The 22593-nt window shown below is 32.8% G+C and overlaps 1 protein-coding gene and 1 long non-coding RNA gene across 4 annotated transcripts; one reads left to right on the forward strand and one right to left on the reverse strand.

The window, feature by feature from the left end:
• Positions 1-538: 538 nt before the first annotated feature.
• LOC108332669 (glutamate receptor 2.8) lies at positions 539-8420 on the reverse strand. Its single transcript, XM_052870205.1, has 4 exons — positions 8165-8420; positions 5371-6614; positions 4652-4740; positions 539-785 (listed from the first exon to the last, which is right to left on the reverse strand). Exons 1-4 carry the CDS (start codon positions 8418-8420, stop codon positions 539-541), a joined length of 1836 nt encoding a protein of 611 aa, XP_052726165.1.
• A 7401-nt stretch (positions 8421-15821) lies between these two features.
• On the forward strand, positions 15822-19084 carry LOC108333404 (uncharacterized). 3 transcript variants are annotated; one of them, XR_008246235.1, is made up of 5 exons: positions 15823-16176; positions 16783-16905; positions 16990-17087; positions 17185-17298; positions 18888-19084. It is a non-coding gene; the product is annotated as an uncharacterized LOC108333404 (long non-coding RNA). The 3 variants fall into 3 exon arrangements; XR_001832555.2 differs by having other exon boundaries at positions 15822-16176; positions 16783-17087; positions 17179-17298; XR_001832556.2 differs by having other exon boundaries at positions 15824-16176; positions 16783-17087.
• The last annotated feature ends 3509 nt before the right edge of the window (positions 19085-22593 follow it).

Genomic DNA, 22593 nt, shown 5'->3' on the forward strand with positions numbered 1-22593 from the left:
ATAACCGAGGCAATTGCGTATTTTTTTTTTTCAAAACAATCCATTTCTACCTCTTCGTTGCATAGTCCAGACAAGCAAAGGTTATTGAATTTTTTCCCCTTTTCACAGAAAAGGATATCAGAAGAGAACCAAATATCAGAAGATATACACAGAACCAAATATCAGAATAGCAAAGGGTTATTGAATTTTTTTCCCTTTCAGATAACCAAATCTCAGAACATAGAACCAAATATCATAACAACACAGAAAAATCAACTACACCAACCTTAACAAAATTGCTCCCAAAACAACAGAGAAAAAAAGTATGGATTTTGATACAATGAGCATTTAGGGAAGAAGAAAAGATTTGGGGAAGAAGGGAGGTTGCTCGCCACTGTTGCAGGACGCCTCGCCGGCACCTCTTTGTTGCTCACCAACGCCACCGCTGCAGGACGCCCTCGCTGCGACCTCGCCGCGACCTCGCCGCAACCTCGCTGCAACCTCGTCGCGACCTCGCCACCACCTCGCCGCCACCTCGCCAAGGAACTCCGTTCAACTCTTAGATCGGTGAACCTCCCATCATCTCCAAGGCACCATCTTCTCTGCTCGCCAAACGCCTTAGATCGGCGAGCCTCCCATCATTGCCGCTGCGGTACTCGTCTCCACCATCGCGCCTCCCCTCCGCTTTCGACGCCGGCCACCATCGCGCCTCCCCTCCACTTTCGACGCCGGCCACCATCGCGTCTCGTTCTCGCACCGTGGCTGTCAAGTGGGAGAGGAGAAGAGAGATCACGCCCTCTCTGTATCTGCCAGATGAAAGAGAGATGAGAGTGAGATGAGGAGAGAACGAGAGGGAAGATGAGAGTGAGATGAGGAGAGAACGAGAGGGAAGATGAGAGTGAGATGAGAGTGTTAGAGGAAAGAAGAGGAAAAAATGAAAAAGCGGGTCAGGTGTGGTGTGACTGATTTGACCAGGTAATACGCCTCGATTCTACCTTTAATCGAGTCAATAGGGAGGGGTTCAGACTTTTCAGTGACCAGCAGAGGTGTATAGGCTTCAGTCTCATTCCAAACGAAGCAATAGGGAAGGGTTTAGGCACCGGTTTCGTAGCAAATCGAGGCAGTAGTTACGTGTCAGACTTCTCAGGTCCTTTCAAACAGCGCAATAGAGGTGTATAGGCACCGGTTTTGTGTTAACCGAAGCAATATGGCTTTTGGACCTCGGGTTGGATGGGGACCGAGGTATATAACCTTGTACGCTTCAGTTTCTCAATAACCGAAGCGTATATGGGGCGTCAGAATCCGCTTTTTTTACTAGTGTTGACATAAGTGCAAACCACGCTTGGAACACAATATAAGAGCAGTTTTAAGGAAGTGAGGATACACAATGTTAAACTTCATTCTCTAAGACAATAGGAATGATAGAATTTAAGACCATTAAAGACTACTATTCTAGAATAAAAGAAACAGATAGTAATGAAGGCCTATGGAGAAAATATTCTTTACAAAAATATCGTTGAGAAAATTTTAGTTTTTATTCCCCAAAAATATAATGCAATCACAACTATGATTTAACAAATACAAGATTTGGCTACATTGTCAGTAACACAACAAATGAGCTCTCTTTAAGCTTATGAACAAATATTGAAAAGACATAAAGAAGAATCAGTCAAAAATATCTTTCAATCAAAACTAAAGTTATGGTCATGGAATAAAGAATATGAAGTAAAGAAAATTCTAGAAGTTTCTTTGTGACTCGTCAAGGAAAATATCCTCTATGTGACATTTGTAAAAGCACAAGTCACTTGGAAAAATATTGTTGGCATCATGGAAAACCTCAATAGTACTGTAAGAAATTTGGTCACTTAGAGAACTATTGTCATAATAAAAATAAGCATAAAGCAAACTTTACGGGAGAACATAATAAGGAGAAACTCTTATTCTATGCCAATCAAGAATCTCTTAGTGAAGAAAGAAGTTGGTACTTCGATAGTGGATACAACAATCATATGTTGAAAGATCAAAGCATCTTCTAAGCCATTGATAAATTTGTCAATGTCAAAGTTCGACTGGGAAAGGACACCATAGTGGAGTCTATAAGCAAAGGAACTGTCATGGTGGAGACAAAGAAAGGTACGAAATTCATCAAGGACGTTTTACTAGTTCCAAATCTTAAAGAAAATCTTTTAAGTATTGGCCAAATGATGGAGAATGGATATTCTCTTCATTTTGAGAAATATACATGTAAAGTTTATGACAGTAAAATGATAGAAATTGGCAAAGTAAAAATGGAGAAGAGAAATAGAAGTTTTCCTGTAAGCTTCAAATCTAGAACTAATATTGTCATGAAGGTAGAAGTTTATGAGTCATTGCTTTGGCATACGAGATTTGGTAACTTCAACACACATGCCTTAAAGCTTATATATCAGAAAACATGTGAAAGATATTCCATTCTTGAAGGAGAATAATGAATCATTCGAAGGATGTCTCCTCGACAAACAACACTGATTATCATTCTCGACAAACAAAGCATGGAGGGCAAAAGACTTATTAGACTTCATTCATACTAATGTTTGTGGATCGATAAGGACGCCTTCACATCACAACAACAGGTATTTCATCATCTTTAATGATTACTTCTCTAGAATGAAATGAGTCTATTTCTTAAAGGCAAATTCAGAAGTCTTCGAAGTATTCAAGAAATTTAAGGCCCTTGTCAATAAACAAAGTGGAAAACAGATAAAAGTACTTAGAAGTGATCGTGGTAAGGAGTACACATCTCGCGAGTTTGACAAATTTTGTGAAGATCAAGGCATAGAGCGACAACTTACCATCATATATATAACACAACAAAATGGGGGTGTTAGAGAGAAAGAATCGCACCGTTATAAAGATGGTAATGCTAATAGAGAAAAGTATGCCTAATACTTTTCAAGTTGAAGCAGTCTACAATGCAATTTACATTCTAAACAAATGTCTAACTAAGGCAATCCAAGACCAGATTCCTATTGAAGCTTGGAGTCGAAAAAGGCCATTAAATAAACACCTACGAGTATTTGGATCTATCTGTTACATACATGTTCCTGATCAAAGGAAGCACAAGCTCGAAGACAAGACTTTACGAGGAATATTTTTGGGATATAGAAAACAGTTAAGAGGGAAACCGAGTCTACAACCTACAAATAAAAAAACTCATCATTTATCAAGATGTTGAAGTTGATGAAAATGCTTCCTAGAATATGGAAGAAGAAAAACTTATTTAAAGCAACATTTTAGTTCTAGTGCAACAATCTCCAAAAGAGGTAGAAAATTCAGGTACACTTTCTCCACCTCCACAATAACAAAATTCTTCACCTGACTCCAGTCCAAGACGAGCAAGATCTTTGGTAGACATATACGAAACTTGCAATATGGCCATGATTGAGCTAACTATTATGAAGAAGCATCAAAGCAAGAAGTTTGGGTCAAGGCTATGGAAGAAGAGATTAAAATGATTGAGAAGAATAACACTTGGGAACTCATAAACTACCCTTATGGTAAATACATCATAGGACTCAAATTGGTATATAAAAAAAGCTCAATCTTGATGAAACTATACAAAAGCACAAGGAAAGATTGGTTGCTAAAGGCTACTCATAATAACTAGGAATAGAATACAATGAAACATTGGTTCAAGTTGCTCGCTTAGGTACAATTAGAGTTTTAATAGCTCTTGCAGCACAAAAAGGATGGAACGTTTATGAATTGAATGTGAAATCAGCCTTTCTAAATGGAGTGCTCGAAGAAGAGATTTATGTGGAACACCCACAAGGCTTCATCAACAAAGGCAATAAAGGAAAAGTACTAAGACTTAAAAATGTATTATATAGCCTAAAGCAAGCTCCTCAAGCATGGTATAGCAAGATTGATCAATAATTCATCGATCAAGGACTCATGAAGAGCATGAGTGAGCCAAAACTATATAGTAAGGCACAAGGTCATTATCATCTCATTATGTCCTTATATGTTGATGATCTTATCTATACATGAAACAATATGAAATGATGAAAGAATTTATAGAAGACATAATGAAGACATTTGAGATGACCAACCTTGGCTTAATGAACTATTTCCTCTGTATAGAGGTGAAACAAAAAAAAAGGTATATTTCTATCCCTAAAGGAATATATTGAAGCTTTACTAAAGAAGTTCAAGATGAGAATGCTTGTAAACCTGTCACTACTCTATTGGTGGTAAACGAGTAGCTACAAAAAGATGATGGAGCACAAAAGTAGATGCATCACGTTGCAGGAGTTTGATTGGAAGTCTCTTGTATCTTGCAGCCACACTACCACACATTATGTATACTACAAGTCTTTTATCAAGATTCATGCAAAAGTCAAGTCAGATTCATTATGAAGTAGGAAAAAGAATTTTAAGATATCTACAAAGCACAAAGGAGTTTAGTATATGGTACAAAACCATGATTAACTCAAAGATGATTGGCTACACAGATAGTGATTGGGCAAGATCAATGGACGACATGAAGAGTACGTCAGGATACGCTTTCTCACTAGGATAAAATATTTTATCTTGGGCATCAAAGAAGCAACCGTGGCACAATCAACAACAGTAGTAGAGTATGTAGCAACTGTTAAAACCATGAGTTAGGCAATATGGCTCTGAAGAATACTTAAAGATATGGGTGAACCACAAGATGGATCGACTATTATCTATTACGACAACAAATCGACAATAGCAATAGTAGAAAATCCAGTCCATCTTCAAAGAACAAAACACATAGCCATTAAATATCACTTAATTCGAGATAAAGAGACAAGTAAACAAATTTGACTTGAGTACTGCCCAACAAAAGACCAAAGGGCAGATATTTTTTTCAAAAGCATTATTAAGACCAAGATTTTAACTACTACGCGCAATGTTTGGAATTACTGGATTTGCATTAAGGAGGAGTATTAAAGTGTAATGCAAATTCTAAAATAATATAGAAAATTTTAAGATATAAGCATTAAAATGTAATAAAAGTTCTAGAATATTGTAGAAAAGTCTAAGATAAGAAGAAAAAATCAAGAATATTCTACAAAGGTAAAAATCTAGGATATTTCACATAAGTAATGGCTAGCATGTTTTAAACTAATCTATAGGTTATAAATGTCCATGTACTCTGTAAGAAAACATCTACAAAATACACTTCTTTCAATTATTACTTTCACATTTTACTATCTCTACATTTTCTTTACCCATCAATTATTCTCTTCATGACCTCAAAATACTAACTGACACTACATAGAAACACAACTAAATTAAAAATATATAGGACATGGTACAAATAATGAGAAAGGATAGATTGAAAGACTTGGTACAAATAATACTATAGTTAACAAGTCTTACCTTCAAATAAACTTGCTTCACCAAATTATCGTACGTGTCATTGAAAGGATAGAATTTGTAGGGCAAGTGATAGGGCAGCAACTCCATAGTTGCTCTAAAAATATCAATGGTGAATCCTTGGAACGTGGTGGTATTTTCTGTTTGGTCGTGAATTACAGTTACGGATTGTTTCAATGTGGCCAAAACGGGGACCCCAATTCTTAGTGGTTTATCCAATGCTGGAATCCATCCTCTTGGTATTCCCCAAGGTCTTCCTGGCCATAAAACTTGTCCAAGTTCCTTCATTGAAGAATTGAAAGCAGCATTTTGGCCTATAGTATTTGAGAAACCTAGTCCATTTGTCCAGAACCCAATTTCCTTATAATCTTTCCCCATCACATTGATGATCTGAAAAGTATCTGAAGGGTCTAACTTTTGGTCAGTGAAATGAATTTTTCCACTTAAGCCATTAAAATTATTGAGTAGAATCTTATCCATTAACGTTTGATCCTTTTTGTTGGTTGTTTGGATCATGGATAGAGCAAGAGTCCGAGTAGCATCATAAGCACGTGCTGCAAATATCCCAGGCTCATTGTTAAGTTCATGAGGGTTCTCTGAGCTAAATTTTTTTCTAAATTTAGAGTAGAAGTCCTCGTATTGAAGCCCTATTTCTGGGAAGTAGCTCTTTACTCCAATTATCCCTTGCATTAAGGATACAGTGGAAGAGTTCAATGAATGGAGAAGACTTGTAAGAGGATCCGTAACGATCCATACATAACCTTTCTCCATCATTTTCAATTTCTTTGTTGTTTGAAATAGGTTTATGGCCAAAGGAACTGACAAATTAACAACAAAAACTCTGCAATAGCCATTCCTAAGTTTCTCTAGTTCTTGAGGCAGTGAAGAGGAGCTTAACGGAGGGATGGCCAAAACATTGCTTATATGAACACCTGACACACTAAGATCACTATAGAGATGAGAGAACATTCTCGTGGATGAAGAATCAGTATCATCGTATATTATGTTAACGTTGTACCATTCAAAGGATTGTACAATAGCTGCTACTGCTTTCATCTGCTTAAACTGATTAGGTGAGATTTGCACTAGGTAGGGCCACTTCGAAGTTGACCAGTTTGGAGTTGCATCAGCTAAAGATAGAATTGGGGTCATATTTTTGCTACAAATATCAACCACTAAAGCTGTCTCTTTCCATGTTTCAGGCCCTATAATTGCTTCCACTTTTTGTGTATCAATAAGATCTCTAGCTGCAGAAGAAGAGTGGGCATTGTTATACATAGCTTAGAACTTAATTATTTCAATAAACTGTTGTAAACACTAAAAAAAAAGATTAAATATAATTTTAATTCTTAAATATTTAAACAAAATTAAAATTAATATATGTTTGAATTTTTTATACATTTTGATTTTCAAAATTTTAAAAATAGATATAGTTAAATTGTTTTGACTTGTTAAACATGTTTTGCAATTGATATTAAAACTAAAATATATTAAATAATATAAACAACTCAATTAATAACTTGAAATGAAATAGATTAATAAGTTTTAAAAATATTTAATATAATTTGATTAAAATAATTATATATTTTTTTTAAAATTTAAATATTTCAACTTTTAAATTTCATGTCTAAATATATATTTAATAAAAAAATAATTATATAAAATGAAATAAATTAAAACTAATTTTTAAAGAAGTGAATTTTTTTTAAGAAATTCTAGTTGAATTAAATTACCTTTTCGAGATGCCACATGAAAACAATTTCTCCAATAAATTTCATCACTTAATTTTCAATGAATATCTATAAAAAAAAAATTCATCCTGGTGACCCAATACTAGAAAATCCCCACTACAATCTCATTTCTGCAACCAATTCGATTTTAAGCCAAAACATCAGTGTTTCATTGAAAACAAAAGATGACTTAATTGGAGAACAAGAGAGGGAGAAAAGAAGTGAAAACATTTAATCAGTTCTGATGAAAATTAAAGCTTCTTCTTACACATGAAAAGATGTAACAGAAATTGCTGTAAAATATGAAACTTAAACTCTTATTTTTCTTTTATCAATATTTAAAGAAAAAAACCTAGTTTCATACTAATTTTTTTAAAAAAAATCATTTCACAATACTTTTGATAATATAATAATATATATTATGATTTTAAATTAAAAGTAATATAATTATAACCAAAATATTATTATTTAACTGTGTTAATGAACTTGATTTATAGTTTTGCAGTGTCATGCTATCACTGCTCATAATGATGATAACATACAACTAAATGCCGCCTAGGACTGATTTAAAGAATGGTTTGGAAATTTTGTCAGGCATTAAATAACCTGGCCGGCAGGCCCTCTAACAAAATATCTATATCTATATATATATATATATATATATATATATATATATATATATATATATATATATATATATATATATATATATATATATATATATATATATATATATATATATATATATATATATATATATATATATAACGACAACAAGTCTTAATTAACTGTACATACAAAATATAATTATTGATTTATTAATAACAGTTTTTTATTTTTCCGTTCTTCAAAAAGAATTTAGCCTAAAAATTTTTTATGTAATAATCTTTCAAATTATAATTGTCTATGATTTTGATTTATTAATAACATTTTTACATTTAAGTTCAATGAATCATAATGTAGAATTAAAGCTAATAATTTATTATATGACAGAAGGGTTTATAATAGTTTTGTCCAAGTTGAATAGAATATGAAAGAATGAAAGAGTAGTGGGAAAGAAGAAAGACCTGCTAGGGCAGCCTGAAGAGGATCGCCATGTGAGTCTCTTATCTGTAAACCAAAACTTTGATTGCTGTAATGATAGAAATCTTCCATTGCCATCTTAACAGCAACTATTTCCTCTTTACCGTTACGGGAATTGTTGTATGTAATAACTCCTATGGTACCCTTCATCTTCACATGCATGCCATCATCAACACTTGCTTTTCCTAATGCACTGCTCATCATACAAAGGAGAGGAACAAGCACATGCAAGCTACCCATAATATCAAAGAATAGCTATGCATCATTCATCCATATATTCATTTATATGTAGCCAAAAAAACTTGTAAGTCAATTCATTGAGTCAAATTCCATTCTTCTAGATTGAAAAGAAGTTTAGAGGCAAAGGGTGACAACTTGCCTTCGCCTTTAAGATAGACTTGTCTAATTATATTATAGTTGTCGAGTTCAATGGAGTCACTCAAAGCTTTTTAAAAAAGTTAAGGGATATCATTAAAAAAAATGACCTCATGATGTTAGTGATTATTTTTCAAATTTAATTTTTTTACGAACTTTATATTTCTTTTTTTCTTTAATCATCAAACAAGGATTAATCCTTGATAATATTCGTTTAAGTTGTTGGTTTATGAGTTGAGCATGGGACGACAACAACAAAAGAGAACGTAGAGCACATATTTTAAGTATAAGAGATAACAAGACAACGATTGAGGGGTTTGGCTCAATTCTGCCGCTAGTAAGCCTTCTGGCCAGCAACCAGTTTCGTCGAAAAAGAGGTGCCAACGACAAATGTGTCTAATATTTGTTGAGAGTTTTCCTTTTTTTTTTTTGAATTAGATTGTCAATGAATACATGTTACTTGTATTTGAATATATTTTTTATTCTTTATATTTAAGAAAATAACTTGAAATTTCTTACAATTATTTTCCACTCTTTTATGCAAGTCAGATTATGTTTAAATTTCAACTTTTGCATGTCAATTCTAAACCATATAGAAAATGCAAATTTTCTATATTCATTGTATCTATACTAATTTTAAAAATAGTATAGAAAATTGTTTTTAATCGATATAAAAAACTTTTCATAAAAGTGTTAAGATTAATGAAGATCATGCTAACATTTTTTTAAAATTTGAAAAATATTTCTATATAGAATTAAAATAATAAATAAGGACCTTCTGGATATACAAATTTTAATTTAGCATAACAAAAGTATTTTTTTTTTAAAATGCAAAGTTAATTTTTAATCTTTCTGGTCTTGGTGTCCAAATTTAAAACATCTCTAAACTAGCTTAAAACGGTTCCTAGACGAAAGATTATTTGAGGAATAGAAAAAAATATGATGAGAAAGATTAATTTTTATTTTATGTGTTGTCAAGATTCTTCCTTTCGTGTTGGAACTTCCACATGCTGACTTTCCATAATATAAGTATATTTATTATTTATTTTAGGTACCTTCAAACACAATCACTATTGCCAAGAAATTTGAATTGGTATACAGTCGCCTCAATGACTATATGACCACTTCAAATAAATCACGGGAAGTCAATTTCCGTGTCAATGTCTCACTCACTATAAAAATAATTGATTTTAAAAATAATTGATTGTAAGAGGGTTATTTTTTTTTGACAATTTTGGAAATCGAATAATTTCCGATGGTTTAAAACCATAAGTATTTTTTCTTATTATTTTTTTAAACTTTTTGACGAATAATAGCAAAAACCACCCTTAAATTAAAATGTTTTTATAGAGCTGTCAAAATGAGTCACAATCCGCAGGTCAACTCGACCCATAACGGGTTTGAGTCAGGTTGGCTTTGAAAAAATTATATTTCTTTTTTATGCGGATCAGATTTCAACCCGGCTCATTTAAACCCGACTCATGCGGGTTGAACCTGTAGTAGACCGAGTGGGTCCACTAATCTACCTACCTAATTTTATTTTATTAAAATTTAATTTTAATTTTATAAAAAAACTAGTTATTATTTTTTATGCTTGAAAAAATTATTTAAATTCCTTATTTTCAAAATTAATTAAACACAAGAGTGAAATTTGAGAGTGAAATTTGTTTAAATTTGAATTATATAAAGTTTGTACATTTTTTTTATTTAAAAAAAATTGTAATTAAGTAAGCTAGTGAGCCAACCCGTTTACCCACCAACCAGTGGTGGGTCGGGCTGGATTCTAATTTTTCTAGCTTGCTAATAAATGAGTCGGGTTGGGTTGGCTCACTAAGTGACCAACCCGTGGTGGGCCGGACCGGGTCGGGTCGAATGGCCTGTTTTGACAGCTCTATTTTTTTTTTTTAGAATACCTACCCAATTCATATCTCCTCCCTCGCGCCTTCAGTCATACATCTAATCTAATTCTCTAAAACTATCTAAACTTTAACCTCCCTCCTCGCCTTCATCAAATTTTCCCCCAAATCCTTCCATGTACCACAATCTTCTCCTGCTTGGCTTTGTGTTTGTCTTCTCCTGCTTGGCTTCGTGTTCGTCTTCTCCTGCTTGGTTGAGCATCGAGGTGGAGGCGTCGAGGTGTTGAGGCACTTATGGGTTGAGTGAGGTAGAGGTGCTCTGGCACGCTCATCAATGACCGCCAAGGTAAGATTGTGTTCGATCTTGCCTCTCTGGTTTTGGTTTTTGAAGTCATCCACTTATGAACCACTTCGATCCCAGTCACGAAAAATTATGTGTTTTCTGTTATGGATCAATAGCTTGGTAAGTTGTTTAGGATAGTCTTTGTTTTGGCTGATGTTGAATAGTTTTGAATGTTCTTATACTTCGCTAGCTAAATGAGATGTTATGTTTCACACATCTGTATGTGTTTACTTATTGTTACTACATTTCCTCTGCTTTTATGAAAGAAAGGTTGAGCAGGAGCCAAATTATAGTGTTTTATGAGGATTCATCATGATATATATTTGCTTAATATGATGGAAGCTAATTACGGTTTAGTTATGTAATAAGAATTACTATATAATGAGATATTGCACTTTTCAACTAAGAAATGAAAGTAAAGTTCAAAGAGTTTTCTGCCATGTGGGCTACCTGTTATGATTATGTTACTTGTACTTAAAATGTAATTTGCAAAATATTTAGGTTTCTCCTTGGCATGTGGGCTACATTTATTTTTTTGTTTTGTGAGTAATCTCTTGTTATTAGGTTTGTTGTTCTATGTTTTTGATTAAAATGTGCTTGTGTAGATTTGGCTGATCAAAGTTTAGATTCAAAGAGACCTTTCATGAGATTAATCGCTTTAAGTTCTTTCCTAAAGTTGGAAAACAAGGGAGGGATCATCCTCATCAGTTCTGAGCTAGTCTCCATATATATTTCATCTTTTGAATCACTTTCCTTGTTAGTCTTTCTTAAATATAGTTCTGGTTTTATTATGGCTGTTTCTAAATATTAATATGGTTGTTTTATTATGGCTGTTTCTAAATATTAATATGGTTGTTTCTGATGAATGAGTTTCATTTGTTTTGGATTTTATGGTGTTGTCTTGTTCATTGTAATGTTGACCGAAAATGGTATCTATAATAAGCTTGGTGCAGAGGTAAGAAATTATGTTCGAATTCTATTGATTTTTGTCATATGTTCTGATGCTTTCATGGAATTTGGGAGATGTTCTGTAGTTTAATTGTTTTGCTGTCATGATGGTAAATGAAACTTAAGCTTTCTGTGAATGGTGTAGGATTTTCTGTATATGTAAGTTTTTCACAATCCACAATTTCTCTTGTAAGACAGTGATTATCATGGTTTATGGGGATAATGGTTATGCTCTTTATGCCTCCAAAACTTTATACAAAAGATCTGGAAAGATGGTAAAAGATAAAAAGGTGAACAACAAAATGCAAATAATGTTCTAGTTCAATTTCCTTGATAAATAAAAATAAAAATTTGAACATGATTTGTGTAGAGATAACTCAAGTTATTAGCTTTGTAGTGTTATTGATTTTGTACTGGCAAAATAGGACTAATAGCAACCAACACTAACTACCAAATCAATGTTTTGTTACAACCAACAGTCTCAAGTCATGCTCGTTACAAGGTTCTTTTCTCACTCCAAAGAGAACTTGACCAGAAAGTAAAAAGTCAAAAGCTTAATGCACATAGGAGAAAATATAATAATTGCTTATTTTTGGGTAATGTCATTTATTCAACTAGGATTGAATCAAAAGTAACCCGCCCTCGCAATAAAGGTGAGGTATCATCATATGAGACCTCATCATGAATCTTTGAATTAGTACTACTGTTGTCAAATTCAAACAACATCTTTTTCTTTCCCAACTAAACAAAAGGAAAAACTATTCTACCAATTATTAAAAAATTTGTCAGTGCCAATGAATTTTTCCATTGTCACTTCCTTGATGGAAGGCTAAATAATATTTTGTCCCTGTGAGGAGTCTAAAGTGCAAGGTTACTGCAGATTCTTTACACAGCCTCAGAATTAAGAAAGTTTGTAAAGTAATCAAACTTTATCAGAAAAAGCATAATTTGCCAGGTGGTTATATTATATACATAGTGAAGTTTCTATTGCACAAAAACATATATTGTGTGGAAGTTAGTGATAAAGAAGAACCAGCGGTTCTTTGGGTGGCAACTTTGATGGAATGATTTGGGACAAGAATACACTAGTACAATAAACAGAAATGGCATCGGTTAATTTGGTTTATACGCACCGGTTTTACAACCGGTGCATATGGAGGCGAGGTAAAAAGAACACGTTTAATGTCTCGGTTCTAAACCGGGTCAAAAAAGGATCGATTTTGGCATCGGTTATCTTTTGAACCGAGTCAGTATCATAGAAAATTTAATAAAAAAAAATTAAGAAAACTGCCAATGCATCTGGGTCTTTTCCTCAATCCTTTAACACAGCAGCCTTATATGCCAGTGCATTTTCAGAAAACTCAAACTCAGGGTATACAGGATCTCAAAGTAGAATTCGAACTCAAACTCAAGCATTTAGAATAAGATACATCACAGAGTCCAAAACACAAACCAACTCCAAAATTCAGAATAAGATACATAGCAGATAAAACCAAAAATCATCGTGAATAAATTGTTCATACTCTTCAAATCACTCATCCTCTCTGCAGAAACTCATTTACATCTTCAACTCTGTGTTAGAAAGAACCCCCTACTTTTCAAACTAGCAACTTTCATCCTCTGCAGAAACTCATTTTCATAGATTGAGCCATAGCCGCCAACCCACCAGGCGGTGTGACATTGTTTTCCGTTGCCCTCACCTCTGCCGCCTGAATCACGGAAGCATCACTCCGATCCACCGCTTTGTGGCACCAGGCGGTCCACGAACAACACTAGATCTGAGATCGCGTCCGCTGGTGGAGTGAGATCGAGTCCGGTTGGGTGGCGATTGGTGGTGGGGTTGGGGTTGCGGGGTGGGAGGCGTGACGGGTTGGGGTTGCAGGGTGGGAGGCGTGACGGGTTGGGGTTGCGGGGTGGGAGGCAGCCATGGCTTTCGGAGGCGTTGAAGGAGATGTGGCGACGGCGGAGCAACGGAGTGGTGGCGACGGAGAGGCGGAGCGACGGAGTGGTGGCAAAGCAACAGAGAGAAGAAGAAGAGGAACTGTGAGAAGGAGATTTGAGCGAGAGAGAAGAAGAGGAAGAGTGAGAAGGGTACCGTGAAAGGAGATCTGAGCGGCGGAGCGGCAGAGTGGTGGCTTTGAGATTTGAGCGTGAGCGAGAGAGAAGAAGAGGAAGAGTGAAGGAGATCGCGTGAGCGAGAGAGAAGAGGAAGAGTGAAGCAGATCTGAGCGTGAGCGAGAGAGAAGAAGAGGAAGAGTGAGATATGTACGAGTATACTGCCTCGGTTAATATTTACCTGAGGTAAGAGACGCATACTGACTCGGTTTCAACATACCCGGTGCCTAAAGTTTCGAAAAATAATTAAAATTTAAAAATATATACGGGTTATATGCTTCGGTTGGCGCGTAACAGATGTTGAAAATTTTTTTGGCTTCGCTTCTATTGATACCCGAGGCATATAAGTTGTTTAAAACTACAAAAATGCCACCGCGCTTTTATACGCTTCGGTTTCAGTAAAACCGAGGCATATAGCGCGCGTTAAAAAACTTCGTTTTTACTAGTGATATATTGATAAATAAAAATAAAAATTTGAGTTATCACTATATTTTCGACGGTTTTGAAGGAAATTCCTAGAAATAACAGCGGTTATAAGAAATCCTGGCTATTTTTGACGGTTCCTGTAAAATCTCAACTATTTTCGACGATTTTTAAAAACTCCTAAAAATTACAATGATTTTTCTAGAAATTCTGAAAATTGTGGTGGTTTCGTACAAAATCGCAGATAATGTTTAACGATGTTGCTTTTTCTAAAGTTTTTTTGCAATGGTGAGAAACGAATTTTTCAGGAATTAAAACCGTTGATAACTCTAAAAATAATTCCTGAAAAAATTATATAATTTTGTAGTGACGACAAATAAATTAGTACATTAAAATAAATATATAAATATATATATGTTTTATTTTCGTAAATTTTTTTATTCTTCTACAATATATGTATTCATATATATTAAAAAAATGCTGTAGAATCTTTATTGAAATTTTATAAATAATTTAATTTTGACTCGAGTAATTGTCATTGACTTCTTCATATAAGTTGTTACAGTAAAAATTGTATGTAAACGAAACAAATTTGAATGTTTTTCTGTTAATCTACCAGTTTAGAATTATATATATATATATATATATATATATATATATATATATATATATATATATATATATATATTAATTAAGATATACGAATTTCAATTATTAACTAATAAAAAATTATTAGGGTGATTCTTAAGATGATCATTGTTCTTATAAAATGCAACTTTTCTTAACCTTTTCCATAGTTTCTTCTCCTTTTGAATCATAAAATGATTTAAAAGTGCTGATTGAAGTTTACTAGTTAAGAAGTTATGACTTCATAAAGTAGTTAGAAGTCATAGAATAACTTTGTTTAATTAAATATGAATGGATCAAGTCAGAAAATCTAACACTTTTTTTTCTAATTGAATTAAATTGAAAACAGTGTTTATATGAATCAAACCAATTTCTTGTTTGATTCAATGTATTTTATTTTAAAATAGAAATTAAAACTATTTTATAACTAAAGTTGTTTTTTATGTATTTATTTTTCATAAACATTTAGTAAGGCTTCATCTTATATTAATATGTTTATATATTTGAACCTAATTTGAAAAGAAACTATATAAAAATTCAATAAAATAAAGTTCAATTCTTCAAAGAACAAAATCAATCCAATCTAAAAGGCTTAATTGCTTATTTGGTGCTTACATTTAGAATTTTTTTTCTGTTTAATACTCCTTGTTAGAAATGCCTCTATACTGAGGTCGAAAGAATATGCATTTTTTCTTATCTCCTAGGCACGAGCTTTCTCTCTCTTCTATATTCCTCTTTCTCCCTCCTTCATTAATTATTTCTATATTTCACACAATAATAAATATATAGGTTTAGTAGTTAAACACATTAATTAGGATTTAAATCAACTTCAAACACTACAAAAATAACATATTTTAGGAGGGGTTAATTTTTGGGGGGTTTTGGAAACTCCGAAAATTTCCAGCGATTAAAACCTTAGGTAGTTTTTCAATATTATTTTATAAAAATTTTAGGTGGTTTATCACATATTCACCCCAATTTAGCACCTCTCCCTCCTGTGCCTTCATTTCCCAATCTTCTAATTTTCGCAAGCCCTAGAGCGTGTATCCACAAGCTTCTCTCTACTGAGATTTTCCTGCAAGCTGTACCCACAAGCTTCTTTTCTCTACTATGATTCTTCAAGCAAAGCCTCTTATTGTTCGTGGAGCTCTTCGGTTTGGGTTCGTTTTTGTCTTCCGTTGCTTAGGAACAAAAACGTAGTGCATTTCTGGGTTGAACGACTTCGACCGTCAAGGAATTGTTCGTCGAAGGTCCTGGTGCCTCCAATCGAGGGGCTCTAGCGTGTGTTTGCTCCCACACCAACCATCAGGTAATGTGGTCGAGCTTCGCTCTATCTGCTTTTGCCTCTCTGAGATGTTTTTGTCATGTCCAATGTGTGTGTGTTTTATGTTTTTGTTTGGTTTTTTTTTTCTCTCTCTAACCTGAGTGCAAGAATAGCAAGAAATCTGGAAGATTTTGTTAGAGCATTTTGTGAGGAGACTTTGGTTTGTTTTTCATTTTTAGAGAATTTATTAACTTCCACCTCCAGCCAATGAGTGTTAACGCATGCCGGAAAGTTATAATAACTGAACAAACCAATGAAGGAGACAATCAAAATAAAGACCACTACTAAAAAAATGCCAGAAGTAGGATATGAAAGCCATAAAATTGTTTGAAACACACTGCTAAATGATAATGAAATACTAATTGATATTAACTATTTTGTATAAAAATGTTTGTATGTTCAACAAAGGTTCAACGCTATTATTTATACTAATCGTAATCCTAACTAATTAAGAAAATAAATCATGATTTTATAAGGAAATATAATAACCAATCGTAAGTTATTAATAAGGAAATCTAGAGGTTAATATGAAAGAATATTATTGAATATTTCCATGGATTATTAAGTATTCGCTTGTGTGGCTTTTTGCAGGTATAATAATTTGTTACAAATAATCCTATCATAGTGAAGTTGATTCCTGCAACTGGCGTTATCAATTTTGCAATATAGGGTGTTGGTCCATTATTGTTCCAGACAAGGAAAATACTCTTCCAGGTTATATTGTTGTTATTATTCTTTTTTCCTGTATTAACTATTTATCTTATTCAATGCAATTGATACGTAACTCTGATATTGTAGAGGAGTGATAATAGTTGGAAGAAAAGTACCACTGACTATATAGTAACTCCTTAACTTCGGCCATTACTATTATGGACTGGAGCAATACTTATTTGCAGGTCTTTGTTATGATAATAACTTTATCAATTTTTTAAATTTGTTATCTCTTTCTTTGATGCTCCATTCTTTGTGTGCTGACTTATTCACTAGCTGCAGAGCATTGGAGCCATTAATTCTACCTTCAGAACCAGGTTAGGTTGTTAAGGACCGGCTTCTGAATTTTGTGAGATCATTATCAACGGTTCTGGCCTTTGCCTATTGTTTGTCAAGGTGTGCCTATTTCCTTACCTTCATTTGATCTCCTGAAACTGATGAATATTTTGTCACTTAATGATGCACTTAAGAACTTATATAGGTTTTTCTTTTTCTTTTACTAGGGAAATGGTCCGATTTTATATTATTATGACAAACTGTGATACCTTACATATTTATTATCTCAGTTTTTTATGTGCTTTATGATGGGGACCGTTCAACTATAATTCTTTCAAGATTATCATTGTTGTAGCCAGTTTGAGTACTTTAGCTGGATTTGCACTCCCAATTTATAGTGCTTTCTAATGTTTTCATCCATAAATTGTTTTGGAGGCTACATTTTACACTTTGAAACTATCATAAATGTGGTTAGATTCTCAATATAAGAATAATTGTTTTCTCTTTTATATATATTTTCAATGTGATTTGATCCTTGGTTTGTTTTAAACAATTCAAATTTTAAGACCTAAGAACAATATATTGAAATATTCAAATATGAAAGTCTACGTCAGATGTAACTGTGTGAAATTAGAAGCTTTAATTAATGTTATAAGTTGTTGCTAATCTTGTTTTCATCAAAGTCAGTTGCATAAATCCAATGCAGATGTTCCAATAAAATAACTTTTAATCCTTCATTTAAATATATTGTTCTTCCACAATTTGAAGAATAAAGAACATTCTACTGTAATTAAATTTTATCTTTTCTACTGTAACTGCTTTTAGGTTCAGTTTTGTTTTAGTTGCTTTCTCAAGTGCAACATTGGAGGTAAGACGGTGGTAGGGGATCTAAATATAAGTACTAGGATGATGACATTAGATGTCATTAATTAAATCATTCGTTATACCAAAGCTTAAGTTGAAAAATTATTTCAATATATGCTTTTTTTTGGAGTGATAAACAGGATAGTGTGCTATAGCAACAACACTTTGATTGTCGCTCTAGTGAACTATCAACGTTTGAAGTCCCTTTCTATTGTTGTGTAAAGATTGTGGATTCCTGTAGTAGATTTTCTTTCTTGGACGGTTTGGTATAAGCAAATTATTTTGACTTTTGCTTACATTGAAACCTAAGCATAAGATGTTTTGAAATTCAAGATTCACCTTCCACTTATGTAACTTCTCTTTCTATGCTTTGAACCTATTTTGATGCTTAGCTAATGCTTCTTCATAGCTTTCTTTCTGATGTTATTTTAAATTATAATTAAGTCTTCATGTGTCTAGTTTTCTTTATATTTTAGATAGTCATAAGTAGTTTTAAATCTGTTTTCTGTCTTACTGAAGTAGTTTAAATAGTTTTTAACCTTTGAAATTGGTAGGTTTAGATTTTAGTAATTTCTATTAAATGGTTTTATTAAGATGTTTCTTGTAGTAGTTTGATTTGTGTGATTACTTTTTGCTATAAGTAGGAGTTAGTTTAGTCTACTTTAGTTTTGAATTTTATTTTACAAATTAGTGTTACTAACTAAGCTTTTCTTTGACAATACTAACGGTTTCAGTTGTTCTAATTTTCTGTGACTAACATATTTTTGCTACCTTAGTCAGTTATCTAACTTTACTAACATCTCTTGTTGTTTCTAACGTTTTTTTTACTGGTGTTGCTTTTGTAGGTTCTACTAAGTTTTTGTTGTACCAGTTCACACAGAGTTTCATTTTTTTTTTGTTGCAGCTGTCCTACAGTTGTAGTTTCTATCTTTTATTAATATTTTATTTATAATTGTACATTAATTTAAATTTAAATGTTACTTGATTGTAGACTTTCTGCGCTTCAGGACATTGTAGCAAAGTTATTTTCATTTTCACAGCAGAGGCCAAGGGCTTTGTGCAGCTTAACTAGAACTGGAATTGTTTCTTCTATTACTCTACGCCAACTAGCTTCTACTAGCATCAGTGTTTCCTATGAGGCACGATTGGGAGGCCATTGAGTGGCAAAACCTGGACTTTGCGAGGCTAGGGGTTTTATTTCGTAAATATTTTTTGATACGCTATCGTTGAAGCTATCAAATTAATACTACTTTTCAAGGCAACTTCAGTATTGGCAAGTAGTATTCAAGAAGGTAGATAGGGCTAAAGTAACCCTGAGTCGTCTCCCAACGAACACGGAATTGCTTTTGAATATCTGACTCTTACGAATGTTATGCAATGCTTATAGATAAAAGTAATGATTGGAGAATATTTAAAGAACAAATAAAAAACTTAAAAACCATTACGATGAAATAGGCTAATTCCACTACTTTTCCAAGGTAGATTCGTCATCGGTTCTTCACAGATAATTGTTCAATTGATTATTATTTAAGTTTCAAATTAATTAAAGTACATTCTTAATTAATTTGAGGGCGATCATGCATTTAACCAAAGTAAATTCTCAATCAAATGCAAAACCTTTCTAGATTACTCACAATAAATTCAACCAAAGTACATTCTCAATCTAATTATGTTGTGTTTAATCATGTCTATTCTTAAATCTCCTAACCAAATTAAAAGCTAATCAATCAAAGTAAATTCTCAATTGATTATAGTTGAAATTATTACTAATCAATCAAAGTACATTCTCAATTGATAGTAAAAATCATTTAATCATATGAAAGTTCCTAAATTAAATCAAAGTAGATTCTCAATTTAAACCTAGAAACCCTAAAACTCATATAATCAATATGCATGTAGATTCAAACACATTATGATAAAAAAATCTTTACTTTTAACAAGATAGAGAGATGAAAGACATAGAGAGAACAACTTAAATCAATAATCAAAGTAAACAATTGCATTAACTGAACGTAACCTCAGAATCCATCATGGAATTACAGCAGAATAGCCCTAGATGCTTAGCTCTCCATGAATGGAGTTGAATACAACATGGAAGAAAAGTGAGAGGAGTATGAGAGAATGAATGAATTAAGTGAAATCCCCTTTTTCTGCCTCCCTTGGGTCTCTTTATATAGGCTTGATTGTCTTGGACTCTGAATAGTTTGTTGATAAGATATTTTCTTTTGATATATTATATCTTTCAAATATTCATTAGATTAAATCAATTTTAAAGAATATTTGATAGATATTAACTCAATTATCTTATATCCTATATCTTCCAAATAACTAAAAGATTTAGATAATGATAAAATTATTTGGAAGATATTTTCTGTTGATATTCCCAAATTATATTCAACAACTAAATTTTATCTTTTAGATTTTATGACTTTCCAAAATTGCACAAATACCCTGAAATTTCCTCTATTTGTACTTTAGCCCCTTCTGAATTTTCCAAATAAAATCTGATTTTTGGCCTTGAATTGCCATTTGGACTAATAAAACTTATATTCTCAACTGCACAAATAAACATTAGAATATCCAAGAATAATTTATGCACTAAAACTCACTTTTTACGTCTCTTTATTTCCAAAACCCAACAATTTCAATCATCACAAATTCACTTAAAATCAACCATTTAAGCACAATTATCCCATCAAAAATTTGAATTTTAAAGCATAAATGTGGGCATAAATATGCACTCATCACACCCCCACACTTATCCTTTTGCACTCCTGGGAAAATTTGATTAATTCCAAGACTTAGTTCTGAGTCATTTTATTCCATATTTGCATTTGGATCAAAAGAATGAGTAGCGCTAGACATAGATCAATCATCTAGACATTACTTTGTCATGGACATGCAAATGAAATTACTCTATTCTTCACACATAAGTTGACCTTTTTTGAATTCCCAAGAAAATAAAATATGAAAGATAACACTCAAGTCAATTTGTATCTATTCCTCTCCAACTCTCTCAAGTGTTTTTGGCTTGTGTTTACACTCAAAATATCCATGTAAGTAGACACCCTTAATATTAACAAGACTCTATCATTCACATACTTCAGAAAACATGCAATTATTGATCATAAGGGCTTTTTAAAGGTTGTATTGAGGCGAAGGCAAAGGTAGGAAATTTTCTTGGAATTTCTGAGCTTTTGAAATTGATATAGAAAGAGTAATGACACTTGATTTCAAAAACAACTCTATTTCTTGCTCTTTTAAGGAAGATTTTTTTTCTTTTTCTTTTTCTTTTTTTGTTTCTTTTGAAAACTCCAACTTTTCATCTTCCTTTTTGCTTTTTTAATTGTTATTTTGTGGGTGAGGTACTCACCCACACACTTATTCCTCACTTTACTTCTAACAGAATCCATTACTCCTTCTTCTTTCCTAAGGTAAGGAACATATGATTTTTCTTCTTTTTCTTTTTATTTGACAATGACTAGAAACAAGAAAAATAGGCTTAAGGCTCAAAGATGGTTCAAATGGATTAATGTTAGGACAAATTTATTTGGCCAAGTAGCTAAAACAAGAAATGCCTCAATCATATCAAATCATTCATATTCACCTCAGTTGCACAACATAGAATCAAGCTAACTATTAGAGTATCAACAAAACATAGGCAAATCACACAAAAAAAAATAGGTATGGCACATGGTGGTCCATCCTTAACATTAAGCCCAAAACTCACATGGTTTCAAATTTCTTTCACAAAATATTTAATTAGGAAATTCTTAAGTCAACTCAATCAGCAAATCATAAAAGCAATCCACTCATATCAACATGACTCATTTTTTTTTTTAACTCATGATCATTCCAGTTACTGATTCAAACTCTCAAATCCAATGCAAATATTTATTAAAAATAAACAAAATAGACAAACAAAATAGGGAACAAAATTAATTGTTTCCCCACACCTCCACACTTAAACTATGCATTGTCCTCAATGTATGCCTTATAAAATGCAAAGAAAAAGTATGACGGAACTTACCTCCTTCATGGTGGAAGGAATGCTAGTAGGACTTCATTGGAAAAGTCATCCTGGATAGGAATGCACTACGCAATCTGCTGGAAGTTGTTTCTCTGTTACTTCTCTTTTTCTTTTGTTCTTGCTTTAGATAAAGATTTCAAATAAGAGATAAGAGAGACTTGTTGGGTCCACTCCCAGGAATGAGAGGTGCGTCACAACGGACAACTTAAGTACCAAGTCTTTCCTAGCCAGAGTGTATTCAAACTAGCCTCAAGTATTTCTCAAGAGAAATTCTTAATAAAAACAAGAAAAAAGATTTTTGCTAAAACAAGAATGACTAAAGACTACAAACTAACTCAAATTAAATTAAATGTATGTGCGTTAAAAAAAAATAAAGATAAAAAAATAAATAAAAATAAAAAATAAAATAAAAATCAAAATAAAAATCAAAATAATCAAAATACTAACCGTATTCCCTGGCAACGGCGCCAAATTTGATACGCTGTCGTTGAAGCTATCAAATTAATACTACTTTTCAAGGC

Source organism: Vigna angularis, chromosome 11 (assembly GCF_016808095.1).
Source record: "Vigna angularis cultivar LongXiaoDou No.4 chromosome 11, ASM1680809v1, whole genome shotgun sequence".
Classification (NCBI taxonomy): domain Eukaryota; kingdom Viridiplantae; phylum Streptophyta; class Magnoliopsida; order Fabales; family Fabaceae; genus Vigna; species Vigna angularis.